Source organism: Miscanthus floridulus, chromosome 15, assembly GCF_019320115.1.
Source record: "Miscanthus floridulus cultivar M001 chromosome 15, ASM1932011v1, whole genome shotgun sequence".
Taxonomy (NCBI): domain Eukaryota; kingdom Viridiplantae; phylum Streptophyta; class Magnoliopsida; order Poales; family Poaceae; genus Miscanthus; species Miscanthus floridulus.
In genome coordinates, this window is record NC_089594.1 from 83,496,554 (window position 1) to 83,510,809 (window position 14,256).

General features: G+C 44.5%; 2 protein-coding genes across 2 annotated transcripts; both read right to left on the bottom strand.

Moving 5' to 3' along the window:
• Nucleotides 1–8,709: 8,709 nt before the first annotated feature.
• Nucleotides 8,710–10,625, bottom strand: LOC136509653 (uncharacterized). The gene is made up of 6 exons (XM_066504397.1): nt 10,349–10,625; nt 10,116–10,226; nt 9,800–9,898; nt 9,548–9,670; nt 9,091–9,290; nt 8,710–8,839 (listed from the first exon to the last, which is right to left on the bottom strand). Exons 4-6 carry the CDS (start codon nt 9,576–9,578, stop codon nt 8,753–8,755), a joined length of 318 nt encoding a protein of 105 aa, XP_066360494.1. The 5' UTR covers nt 9,579–9,670; nt 9,800–9,898; nt 10,116–10,226; nt 10,349–10,625; the 3' UTR covers nt 8,710–8,752.
• A 512-nt stretch (nt 10,626–11,137) lies between these two features.
• Nucleotides 11,138–11,491, bottom strand: LOC136507810 (LIMR family protein Os06g0128200-like). The gene has a single exon (XM_066502417.1). It carries the CDS (start codon nt 11,489–11,491, stop codon nt 11,138–11,140), a length of 354 nt encoding a protein of 117 aa, XP_066358514.1.
• Nucleotides 11,492–14,256: the final 2,765 nt, after the last annotated feature.

Below are 14,256 nucleotides of genomic sequence, written 5' to 3' on the forward strand. Positions count from 1 at the left end.
GCAGACCATCATACAAACCCTTGAGAAAATGGCGTTGCTTATCAGCATCAACTGCCACCTCATTTGGAGCGTAACATGACAACTGAGCAAACTTGTCACGATACTCAGCTATGGACATAGATCACTGCATCCAAGCTCTGAATTCCTCCTGTTTAAGCTCTATCAGTCCTTCAGGTATGTGGTAGGATCTAAAATTCTCTCTAAACTTCTGCCAGGTGACAGGAGGAGCATTAGCGGAAAGTCCATACTCGAATGCCTCCCACCAGTCTTAGGCTTTTCCCTGAAGTTGTCCTAATGCGTACAACACCTTCTGCTGGTCATCACACTGCGCTATGTTAAGTTGCTTTTCCATTGCACGAAGCCAATCATCTGCTTCTAGTGGATCAGTGGCATGAGAAAACACTGGAGGACGGCCCTTCAAGAATTCACCACGCTTTGTCACGTGGTGCTCCACCAATTGGTTGATTCTGCTGATTATGCGCCAGAGCTTGCATAAGCTGTGTCTGCACTACCAAAAGATGCTCAATTGTTGGTGGCGGTGGTGATGGTGGATGTGGGGGAACACCCCCATGACCTCGGCCTCTTCCTCTTCTAGACATCTGACATCCAACATAAATATTCAAAATTTAGAGATTTCCAAGTTAGAACACATTCTAAAAATTTTCTAGACGAGTTCCAATATCAGCAGATTGGTAAAACAATCATATCTCGAGTTCCAAAAATTATCTACAACTTTTATTCAGAACACATGCCCAGATTCTATCGTTATGTGAAGCAAAAATAGGACACAACTCAAACTGTTATAGATTCTAGACTGCGTAGAAACTTTAATTTGAAACAGCCATATCTCACAAACCAGATCATGTATAGGGGTGATTCTAGATGAATTGGAAATATACTTAAGTGTAGTTGCTCCCATAAAAAATTCATAATTTTTGGTTGAGTATATTTAGATTGGTATTGAGATAAGGGCAGACTGCTCCGAAAAATAGATCCGAGAGAACATGATGTACCAAACCCAACTATTTATTTATTGACTCAAACTTTAATATTCTTAACTATGGAACTTGCGGATATGCCCACAAAGTTCTAGCACTCATTACAAAAATCCAACTCATACATAAACATAATAATAAATCAACTAGTCACACCAAAGTGCACACCGCACTTCTAGACTCGACTTGACTCAATTTGACCCGTTCTACTAACGTCTTATTACATAAAAAGGACTCCTATGGGTGAAATTTATGGGGAAGGTCCTCATAAATCCTTGGTAGGTTGAGGCACACCCTTTGCTCGTCTACCACTTGTCGATATCTCTTAAGGGTCATCTCCTGTGCCTTCAATTGATCTTCCAGCCGTCGATTCTTGTCTAGTAATTCATAGGTATAGTTCACCATCCCTTGAGTAGTGGGATCCGTGCCTTCGGGTCCATTATTGCCCATCCCAGGTCAGGGTGTTGGCGAGGGAGGAAGCGATATTGATCCTCCTTCATATCATCTAAGCGACGACCACGGAGACCCATGCAAGCTACAACGGCTGCATCTTCTATGCTATCCTCCATGGTGGCACAATGAGAGTGATGCGCATAGTTTGAGTCCAGCTGGTATGCTTCCTTCTATTCGTCCCTGATGGAGATGCACATCCTGGTCTTCCAATAAGTGTCCTCCAGAGGATGTGTACGCTCGGTGCAGACATACTCCATAGCTGCATCCCAATCAGTGTAGTAGGTCTGAAGAATCCCCATAAGTCGGTGATGCAAGATGGAGGATTTGCACCTCGACTTGTACAAGATCTTTGTAGTCCATCCCAGGGAAGGGATTGGATCATCCTCTTGAATGACGTCCTCCTCCTCCTCATCATCAGACATTACAATGACCTCCACTTCTCTGGGTTCTTCTTCTTCAGGCTCTTCCTGGAATGGCTCAGGCGTAGGTGCAGGTGCTGGTGAGTCAACTTCTTGCTCATGGTGTTCCTCCTCCTCACTTGGCTCCATGGACTCATACAAGCCACAAGGTGGGTAGTAGCCTCTAGTGCTGATGCAAGTGGTCTTATTCGCACGAGACATGTACAGAATTAGATTTAGTCAGACTTGAAGCAATAATTTTCACAACAAAGTGTGGCAAAAAAAGCATAAAATTTAGCAAATAACAAGAGTGAGATGGGAAACATAAAGTGAGTGAAGCAAAAGAGGCTAAAACGACCATTGCTAACTAGGCTTGCGTCCCACAGTCAACACGACTCTGATACCAATCTGTCACACCCGATTTAAGGATAAAATGGGATGCAAAATCTTATATGCGCCCAGAGACCAGTCACACACATAAGCCGACAAATTATAAATAGTATCATCACAAATGTTTATTAGATCACGAATAATAAGACAAGTCTTCACATAAATATTGCGAAAATATAAAGATAAATCTCTCGCGGAAGCTCCAAATCACACAGACGTCAACTGGTTAATCACAAGTCTAGTATTCCTCAGGGAAGTAATCATTACCATAGCCATCTGTTACCCATCCGGGATTTTTATCCAAATAATGAAAATAAACAAGCATAAGTACGTGTCGTACTCAACAAGTGTAACACGGGGTTCAAGAGGATCAAAAGGCTTGACACAGGTTTAACAGCATTCAGCTTTTAATTGTCACAATTTTAGCATAAGAGTAGCAACAAGTTGTTTCAATCCCAAAGTAAAACACATGATCAATGTAAACATGATTAATGAATAGCATAAACGGATAATTCTTAGTGATCATCTATTCCATAAGGGTTCCAAGGCCGCTCGTGACCATGAGCACGGCTGATATACCAGTTTTACACTCTATAGAGGTTGTACACTTTCACTATGAGTCATGATTTACCCTTTCACCCCGAGGACGCGAGCCTCTTAACCCACTACCAAGGAAGGTCGGCAGGGTTCACTATGAAGCCTTTCAAAGGTTCATCTAACAAGTCAGGGCCATTAGATTCACTCGACAAACAGATGTAGAGCCCCCCTTCCCAATGGCACATTGACGCGCAACCTATACTCATGGGGACAGAGGCCGCACTATGCCCGATTCGACAAGCCATTCTTACGCCAATAAAGGTAACCACTAACAAGCTACAAAAGGTCCTCATACTGAGCTCAAGCCAGAGCCATATAGCCCTCATAGCTGTACTGTAAGTCCTAGATGATCATTTACATATAAGTCCTTAAGGAGTGGAATCTGAAGCATTTAGAAAGTAGCTAAACACTCTAGCCCCCTATTTCCAAGTTGCTAAAGAGTCATATTTTAATGTTTATTGCATATACCATTAGTCAAGTTACAAGATCATGGTTTAATTGAGCACTAGCAAAGCTACCCAATGCATATCCCGTAGGTGACAAGGTATAAGTTCAATTCTAGGGAATAACTATCAAGGTGACACATGCGACATGAATTAAATGTATTAAGGTGAATAGGAAACAAGGATGATCCCATGCTATACTTGCCTTGGACAAAAAGCTCCTGCTGATCCTGCTCGTCAAAGTAGTACATTTGTTGACCCACAAATTGCTCACTGTCTATACTCGATAATCATAGCAGCATACAAGCATCTAGAAGCAATCATGCATAGCAAATAAAAGCTATAGATTAGAACAGTACACCAATTAGCATAAAATCAAGATGAAAAGTTTGTAAAACGAATCTATGTCTCACTATGAACACATAGACACGAAGATCACAAAAATCAGAGCTAAAACAAAGAAGTTATGAATTAAACAAGATTTCCTTTAGTAAAATAATAGATTAAATCTAACGTCGAATTTTAAAAGGTAAAAACATACTTAACAATAGTATGAACATATAGATTATGGAATTACGAACCTAATGCAAGTTGAACGGATGAAATCGGAGTTAAAACTAAGATTTTATGGTCTACAGAAGGTAGTGGCAATCTTGTAAATAGATAAAACTTGATTTTCGAATTTAAAATAATTAAAATCTGATTTTAAACCGAAATAAGGACTGCGGCCACAATTTGAACAAAAGGCAGGGGCTCTTTAACAAAAGTTTAGGGATGTCGGGTTAAGATCCAAATAATTGTAAGGGCATTTTTGCAAAATGAGCGGCGAAGGGGTATCTTCTAATATCGGCTCTAGATTTTGAATCGTACGGTTGAAAACAATCTAGAGAGAGAGAGTGGACGGTAAGACTGGCGGCGAGTCCAGGCGACGGCGCCATTGACGGGACCTCGTCGGAGTTGGGCGAATCAGTGACTCTGGCCACCGTTTGGCTCGGGAGGAGGTCAGGGAGCAAGAGGAGAATGAGTCAAACACGATGGAGGGGACTAGGGCGGCAGAGATGGCCCGGGGGTGACGCGGTGCTAGATGGGGCGGCTCGAGCCTGCCGGAGTAACATCGACGACACGGCACCGGCGGTAGAAAACGAGGAAGAAGGAAAAACGGGTACCGGGGCTTGCTTACCTTGCTTGGACACTCGGCAAGGCAGTCGCAGAGGCGGAGAAGAAGAGGCGCGACAAACCGATGGTAGCGGCGGATCTCTGAGCTTGCGGCGGCGCTGTTTTAGGGCACGGGGTGGCTGCAGCTTGCTCAGCTTTGATAGAGAAACGGCGCGGGCACGGGCGGCTGCTATTTAAGGGCGATTCGGCTTGGGCAGCATGGCAAGGCGCGGCGTAGAGGAGGTGGTCACGGTGGCCACGGCAGTGTCCTACTCGGACATGAGCTGGAGGAAGAGATGCATCTGACGAGCAGGCCCGGGCTGTCAGCAAGATAGGAGACGCGGGCCACGATGTCAGCGAGAGAGAAGGGGAAGGAGGGGCGCAGGCGAAGCTGGGCCGCTGGCTGCGGAGAAGCAGGAGTGAGGCGGGGCGGCCCAAGAGCAGGAACGGCTGGGCCTGCGGGGAAGCGGGAGCCGCGCGGGCGGAACTGGGCCAGTGCCTGGGCCAACGAGCCAAAATAGAGGGGAGGGAGGAAAAATCCTTTTCCTTTTTCTTTTTTAATTTTCCAAACCAAATTTTCAAATGCGAATTCAAATAAATTTGAAGTTTGATTTCAAATCTCACAATTCAAAAATAATATGCAGCAGCGTGAATGCATAGACATGTATGTGGACCTATATTTGATTTTAATTATAACAAAGTTATTATTTTTCTAATTTCAAATGCTCACAAAAATGCATAATTAAATCATTTTTTCCTATTTTAAAATTATGCAAATTTTAGGGTGTTACAGCGGTCCCCACGTGTGGGGCAAGCGAAGCGGGCGTGGGTGGGCTCCACCTGCATGCGCCAACTGCATGTGTACATGCACCAGCATGTGGGGGCGAGCGTGCAGAAGTTGTGTGCGGCATGCGGGGGCGGGTGTGCAGGCGCAGCAGTTGAATGGGTGTAGGCACGGGCGTCCCGACCGGGGCTAGCGTCCGAAGGTCCGGGCGCTAGCCATGCCCATGCTTGAATCAAGTAAACTAAGTGACAAAATTAAAAGCAGGCATGTTCCCATTAAAGTGCTTACCCACTATTTAGGTTGTTAGGACATGATGGTTACCATATATTAATAATAGCGCTAATCCATTTTGAAAAACTAAGGAGTAATAAGATGATCATATAAGATCTATAAGAGAAGATAGTTACGCTCATTGTTTTGTTAGAAACCAGCAACACGCTGACCCGATCCAACAAAACTTAGAGGTGGGTTGCATGGGTTGTCTGGTTTGCAGTTCGAGCGTCCATAATTGTAAATGGTTTGGGCTATAGTCAACATATACAATCTCCAACTATGAGAGATCCGTACGTTACCGACTTCCCTGCTGATGCCTGTGCAAGATGCTAGTTAAGGTCACAGGCCACACTGCCTATCTGTGCTCATTTGCCTGATGTGAACTAGGAAATGGTGAATCAATCTGGATATCTTGCCAGTTGTCATTCCTCGGTGCCACTCATTCACATTTAATCTGACGACCAAGGTCACGGCAGGTGGTGAAGTCATCAGTAACGGCTATGCGACGAAGAAAATAGAGGGAGATGTGGTGGCTAGATGGTTTCGAATACCGAGAGTGAAAACTGGGAGGAGGCGGATGAGGTCTCTGCGTTTTATGCTCCTTAGTTCCAGAGTGTTTTGGGTTGGTGATGTGGAAGACCATGGTGATTTCATCAAGGACCCAGCTGCATTGTCTATATGTCCAGACTTTTAAGAGACACCTGCCCGTGCACAATATAGAGTGGGTAAAAATAAAGTAGCACTATATTAGTTTTTTAGAAAAAACACTAGATTAGTTTGAACCCACCTGATTAATTAATTGAAAATGTAGGGCCCACCATACATATAAATAATGATTAATATTTTACATGCCACTGATATGCATGACAATGGTTATTGATCTTTCCTTGCTCCCACCCAGGTGCAATATAGTTGTTACAAGGGCCAAGTGTGGTTTGGCCATGGTCATTTTGCATGCCAGTTTGTGGAGCTCATAGTCCTGCTACGCGGAAGAGGTGCACACACTGTGCCACATAGAAGTAGGCACCAGGTCGTTCGCTGATCCATGCACCATATGCATTCCCAACTGAGCTGCAACAATCTCAGATGCATTTGTATGTCATCAGTTTCAAGACGATGCTCCAATGATACACCACATGCACTGGGGGATAATGTTAGAGCACTTCCATAGATGCCACCCATTCTCAAAAGTGTATTTGCACACCTCTCTGGACGAGCAAGAACTCATTTAGCAACCCATAAACTACCTATATGTGTAGCTATATATTACTTCAATAAAAGCCCTCTCTTTCTCCTGCTTTTGGTGGCCAAAATTTGTCTGGCAACTAGTGTCACTGGTTAGTGGATACTGAGAATTACAGAATGGATGAGTGCTAGCTATTATTATATAGAATTGGATGAAGGGCCCCCAATAAAACGAGGGTTGTTTGTGCATCCTAGGGTGTGCTGATAGCTGCAAAAAAGGTGTCGTTTGAATTTATTTGCAGATTTTGGCCAAAACCAACTTATAAGGTGTACCAAACAGCCCAATGAAGAGTACTATTGAACAAGAACATGAGAGCTTCTGGGTAGTTTAATTTTTAACGAGACAAGACTACAAGGAAAAAATATAAGTAAACATTACAACAGAAATGATGATTACATCCGCCACATCTACACTGGTTTTATGGCTGTGCTTGCCTGACCAAATGTCTATACTAGATGCCACAAATGGGTTGTGATACTGCCAGTCGTCATAATGGGTTTATTCTGCAGACTGGTTGTGGTGCCATAAGAGACCATCACTACCGGTTATAACACAGAGAGCTGCGCAAGACCATGTAACACAACCCGGTTCATGTTTAAACCCTACTGTATCACCTCTGTACCAGTTCGCAACTGTATAGCGACTTCAGCAGGCTGACAGGCTCTAAAAACACATTCAATATTTAGCAATAAATTATGTTTTAGTTTTCTGAATAGAAATTTTGTAGGGCTGTTTTTTGATTCTATGGTCAATTGCTTTGCATTTTTAGACTTGAAGATCGCTTACTTGTTCACTTGAAATTAAAGGTACATCACCAATGGTTTTCTTTGTTTGTACCTAGAAAACCTAGTGTTGCTCTATTGACGAGCTAGTGTTTGCTATCTTGAGTAGCATTTGGCTTCATTGAAAGTTCCAAGTGGATAAAGAGACTGACGGCACTCCGATTTACACTCTTACTCTTGTCCAGAGTGCATCAATAATACTTGTGCACCCATTCATCACATGCATGCATGAGACGCCAATGCACCCCAATTTAATGTGGCTTGGAGATAGACGGACTGAGAATGATGAGCAGTGGTCACCGGATAAAATGTGCAGAGTACTGTTACTAGGAACACTACTGGAGACGGCCTCTTTGCCGAGGGCCTGAGGCCCTCGGCAAAGGCCCATTAACCCTCGGCAAAGGCTTTGCCGAGGGCGGCCCTCGGCAAAGAGCTCTCGGGGAATTTTGAGTCGGCGAAGAGGGTCTTTGCCGAGGGCCCTTTATCGGGCACTCGGCAAAGCCTTTGCCGAGGGCTGGAGCGGCACTCGGCGAAGAAAAGCAGCCGTCACGGCGCCGGCGCATGGGATGGAGTCTTTGCCGAGGGCCGTCTCCGGGGGCCTCGGCAAAGAATTATTTTTTTTTGAAAAATCTTTGCCGAGGGCCTCCAACCATGGGCATCGGCAAAGAAATGTTGCAGAATTTTTCCAAAAAATTTTTGCCGAGGGCAATGGGACGGCCCTCGGCAAAGAATTATTCTTTTTTTTTTTTGAAAAATCTTTACCGAGGGCTTCCCCGCAGGCCCTCAGCAAAGAAATTTTAATTTTTTTAAAAAAAGTCTTTGCCGAGGGCCTCCAACCATGGCCCTCAACAAAGAAATGTTCCAGAAATTTTCCAATGAATCTTTACCGAGGGCAATGGGACGGCCCTCGGCAAAGGACCCTTCTTTGCCGAGGGCCTTTGTCATTGCCCTCGGCAAAGAGGCAGAAATTTAATTTTTTTTTTGTTTTTTGCATTCCATCGACACAAGCCTTTCATATATATATACATATATATATCAGCCATCACATATATATATATATCACACAGAACTCATTTTCTCACAATATATCACAATCATAATTGTGAACCACAAATCACAATATATTACAAGTCACATGTTTATTACGACAAGTTCATGAAATCCAAGCAGAAGTCAGAACCATAAACCACAAATATTACAATAAAGTCCAACCACATCACCTAGCACTAGTCCTCATCAAGGTAGCCTATGAGACGGTGGTGAAGGAAAGGCGGGATCACCCGGTGACGCACTACCGGGATGATTGGAACCCACGGACGGAGGCTGCACAAAGGAGCAGAGATTGCATGTGTGAGTAATCCGGAAAAACAGTTTTGGAACTTAGAGATTGCATCTAGTAATCTAGGAATACAAAAAGATTAGTCTCAATTGAAAATTTCGGCAGCAGCTCCCCTGCACGGGGAGGTTTCCAAAACCTGCAAGAAACAACGGCACGAACGACGACATCCACAACGGCACGAACGCCGACATCCACAACGGCAAAGCACAAGCGAAAAGTGAATTTTCATACTTACAGGAGTAGCTGTAGGAGTAGGAGGTGGAGGAGCTGAAAACTGCACAGGTACACCCGATGCTTGCCCAAGACTTTGCATGATCACCATCATCTCCGCCATCTGCTTCTGTGCAGCCTCGAACGCGACCTGCTGGGCCTGCAGCTGTGCGGTCGGTTCCGCGTTCTGCTCTTGACTTTGCCTTTTTGTTTCTTGCAGCTCGGCTGCAATATTTCACTCCAATGTTTACCTAAGTTGTTATCATTACACTAAATATATAGCTAAGTACGTAGCTTTTACGTATTTGAAGTAGCATGACTACATCTGTAAAGGAAAGGACATGCCATTAACTAATCTTTTGGGGTTACTTTATAACACCACACGTAAAAGGCTAAATATGGTGGTTTGTTGTTTTTGTGGAAGTAATAGCTAAACATTATCAATGCCTGGAAAGAGCAATTTCAATAAAAAAAATGTGTACCTTTTCGAAAGCCTTCACGTTTTTGCGCCATTTCCGGCCCTTGTTCCCACTTCTTTCTTCTTGGTGAAGAGCTTCAGCCGCTTTTTTCAACTCCCTGGCCTTCTTTCCCAATTCAGTTGCTTCCTGCTGGGCACATGTTTAACCTCGAGGAAGCATTGATATCCAAATAATTACTAGCAACAGAAAGATTGATCACAAGTGAGGCAAGCATCCTTTATGATCAAAATGGTGTACATGAGAATGTAGGCCCACCTTTATATATTGTGAGCGTGTAATTACAGCTTTTGGACGCCGGATAAATGAGAATATAAGTCCCAATGGAAGGCAGGCAATTCCGACACCACCAAATATCTACCAAACAAAAGTATAGTCAGCGAAATGGAAGAAAAAAAATGCAGAAAGATGACAGCATGATTACAGGTTACAGCAGTACTAAATGGTGGGGAGAGCACAGTGTTCATATTTCAGATTCAACTTACCATATCTAAAAAAATATGGCAAATTTGATCAAAGCAATACATATAAAAAATGACCATAACACAAGCCATTAAGTTTAAACTAAACTCACCGTGAAAAACACAGATCCAACGATTGTAGTAAGAGCAACCACATATTCAGGGAAGGTAGCACGCATTGTCCAAGTTGTTTGCGAGTTAGCCGGTGCAGTAGAAGCCGCACACTGAAAATAGATGGAGTCAGAGACTAGTACTCGTTCAGTGAAACGTAAAGACAGAGAGCAGAAACAGACTAAAAGTCATCAATAACGAAAAGGGTAATTCCATATTTCCATCAATGACTAACCACACGAGGCAATTGACTAAAGCAAGGCTGGCCACTTGAGAGTCCAGAAAATGAGTTTGGAAATGTCTGGACCGTTGAAGATAGGTGCCTGACAGTGAAGTCCACTTTACCAACAAGTCCTGAAGCGACAAAATGGAGATGGGATCAGCCTACTTAGGTAAACACACACCATCACGAGACTGAAAAGGTTCGACATTGCAGAAACTTAGGAACTTGATGATATCTGGTGATCACTAGATGACATAAAATTTTAGCCGTAAACATCTCATGTTGTTAATGGTCAGTAATTTGTGCAATAGGATCTGTATAGAATAGAGGGTAAATAAGGTTTGTATCAAGGCATACCCATTCTATGCAATGTAACTATCAAAAAAGCAGTACAGTTTTCTCCCATAGTCATATATGACTGTAATGTAAAACCAAAGGAGACAAACTAATCTTTTGTTGTGTAAACTAAATACACATATACACAGTAGAAAGAAATCTAAACTAAGCTCATGAAGCACAGGAAGAACCATCCACGGAGGGGCAGCAACAAGGGGAACTGAATTCCGGATCTGTGCAGTTGTAGCGATACAAGATTGGTAACTCAAGAAAAAAAGAAGGGTCAGAGCTCAAAGCTGTCGCTTGAATTCGAACCCAAATGCAGGGACACGCTCGAATCCACCACAAGATTCGGGCAAAAGATGCCACATTTTTTTGAACTGAACTACACTAAAATGCTAGTAGTATTCAGAATCTCACTCCAATCCTGGAGGGAGGGGTGAGGAGAGCAATGGGGGGAGCAGGTTACTTGTCCTGGTTGCCCTCGTAGTAGAACATGGCGAAGGGTATGACGAGGAAGACGAAGACTGCGTCGACGATGTAGACGACGAGCCAGAGCGTCTTCATGGGGAGCGTGAGGTTGCAAGCCCCATTGTGGACGGCCTTGCGGCAGGCCTGGCGGTTGGCGACGTCGGCAGGGAGCATGAGGATGGAGAGGACGGCGACGGTGAGGCCGAGCACGACGACGAGCTTGGGGAAGTAGGCCTGGTTGGCGTCGTCGGGGTGCTGGTAGTTGACGAGCAGGTAGACGCTGACGAGCAGCACCAGCACGCTCACCACCGCCGCCACAATCACCAGCGCCACGTTGAAGTCCCCCATCGGGGCGGCCGGGCGCGCTGCGGCGGGCCGCGGGGCGGCGGCGGGGCGAGCAACGGCGGCGGCGCGCAGCAGCGGCGTATGAAATGTGGGCGGGGATTTTGGGCCAGGCCGCTGGCCGATTTAGGGTTTGGCCCTTTGCCGAGGCCCAGATCCAGGGCCCTCGGCAAAGATTTTTTATTTTTTTTTAAATTTTCTTTGCCGAGGGCCATTGGCCAGGCCCTCGGCAAAGATCCCCTTTGCCGAGGGCCAGGCTAGGCCCTCGGCAATTTTTTTTTTGGTTTTTTGAACCCAGTTTTTTTGTGGTGCTATAATACATTATTTAAAACTCAATTTTAAAATTTGGGCCAATTTTGACTTTTTTTATATATTTCCCTAATTTATTTCTTTTCGTTGATTTTTTCGAATATTTCAAATTTGAACTGTAGGTGGATAGAATAATGCAATTTAGTGATTCGAAAAATGTTATTCATGATATTTGGTGTATGTTGAGTCCCTATCCACGAACTCGCATCAAATTTCGGGCATCTTCTTCACGTAACATGACGAGGAACTTGTCGAAAAAGTGTTTTTAAATTATATAAAATCCATACGAAGTCCGAAAATCACGAAACTTGTCGAGGTGTCATGTTATCGCATGTGTAGGCTGTGGTAAAAATTTGAGAAGGTTTCGAGCAAGTTGTGACGTCGGATGTCTAAAACCCAGATATCTCCACAGCCTACACATGCCATAACTTGACACCTCGACAAGTTTCGTGATTTTCGGACTTCGTATGGATTTTATATAATTTAAAAACAATTTTCCGACAAGTTCCTCGTCATGTTACGTGAAGAAGATGCCCGAAATTTGATGCGAGTTCGTGGATAGGGACTCAACATACACCAAATACCATGAATAACATTTTTCGAATCACTAAATTGCATTATTCCATCCACCTGCAGTTCAAATTTGAAATATTCGAAAAAAATCAACGAAAAGAAATAAATTAGGGAAATATATCAAAAAAAGTCAAAATTGGCCCGAATTTTAAAATTGAGTTTTAAATAATGTATTATAGCACCACAAAAAAACTGGGTTCAAAAAACCAAAAAAAAAAATTGCCGAGGGCTTGGCCAATGGCCCTCGGCAAAGAAAATTTTAAAAAAATAAAAAATCTTTGCCGAGGGCCTAGCCTAGCCCTCGGCAAAGGGGATCTTTGCCGAGGGCCTGGCCAATGGCCCTCGGCAAAGAAAATTTAAAAAAAATAAAAAATCTTTGCCGAGTGCCTGACGGCGGGCACTCGGCAAAGATTGACGCCAGTGGCCGCCGTGACCCATCCGGCCATATTTGCCGAGGGCTAGGCCCTCGGCAAAGATTTATTTTGCCGAGGGTCGTTTCTTTGTCGAGGACCAGGCCCTCGGCAAAGGCCTCTTTGCCGAGGGCTCCTAGGGCTGGCCCTCGGCAAATAGAGCCTTTGCCGAGTGCCCGAGATCTAGCCCTCGGCAAACCCAGAAGCCCTCGGCAAAGGATGGGTTTCCAGTAGTGGAAGGGAGCCAGCACAAGGGTAGTAGGTTTATATATGCTCTTTTGCTAGCGCTCCGGCTAAGCTGCATGGGCCTGCAGCTACAGGCAATGCAAAGGGTCACCAACATGGCCTATGTCGTTGATTCATAACCATAGCAAGAATCATTTTTGTGCGGTGGGGGTCCATGCGTGTGCCTCCGATGGTTCAAGCACTCAAAACACTTAGAGACACGAGCAATTTATCCTAGTTTAGGCGTCTGAGCCCTACGTCTAGCAGTTTTGTGTTCTTCATGTTAGGAATACTGAATTAAGACTTCTTACAAGGGAGGAAATCGAGAGAGATGTAGGAGGGAGAACTAGGCAGATCTAGCACATTCTCGGCTTTGGTCGGCCACCTCGTAGTCCGGCCTCCCGATCAGTTGTCTATGCTAAGAATTGGTTTCTAATTAATATTGATCCCTTCCATAGGAGCCCATGCCTTCCCTATACATTGGCAAGGCGATGGGAGTACAAAGCGGAAGGTTCGTCATAGGGTTTCTCTCCCCGGACTTCGGGTTTCTTCGTCTTGGTGCCGCTGAGTCCTTCTTTGTCTTGTAGCTGAGGCAGCTGACAAAACCGCAACCACTCCCTAATGCCTTTGCAGCAGCCGGTGATGACGGCTAGGCGCTCTTGCCACAACGGTGTCTTCTCTGGGTGAGCCTTCTCCTCTCTTCTTTGGCATGCCAAGTTCCTTCCTTTGACCAAAGGGAGTAGCCGACAGTGCCTCACGGTGTTGCAGTGCTTTTGCGCCTGTCAGGCTTTGGATGCTTGACATATTCCGGAGGTGGCTTCTGGCTTGGCATGGGATGAGTGTTCACCCTGAGCCAAGGTCAGGACGGCCGCGGGGGCTGTGCCTCGGCCATGGCCTCGGTTCGGTCAGGAATCCGTGCGGGTTGGCCGAGCCCCCGAGCCCCAGCAAATGTGACTTTGCCTCCTTAGGCTCGCCCCTCTGATACTTGAGACACTAAACAACTTCAAATCAAAAATTTATCAACCAAAAACATCTAGATTACATCATCCACTACAACTTTGGTATTAACCATGTAAACATTCTAGGAATTTTAAAAATTCTAAATTTTACATTTCAAAATATATGAATTTAAAGCACATATTGGAGTGTTTAAACAAATTCAAATCAAAGATTTTCCAACTACAAATTTGTAGATTGTATTGAGAACTACAAACTTTGGTATAAACCGTGTCAACATCCATGGTTGTTTCAAAT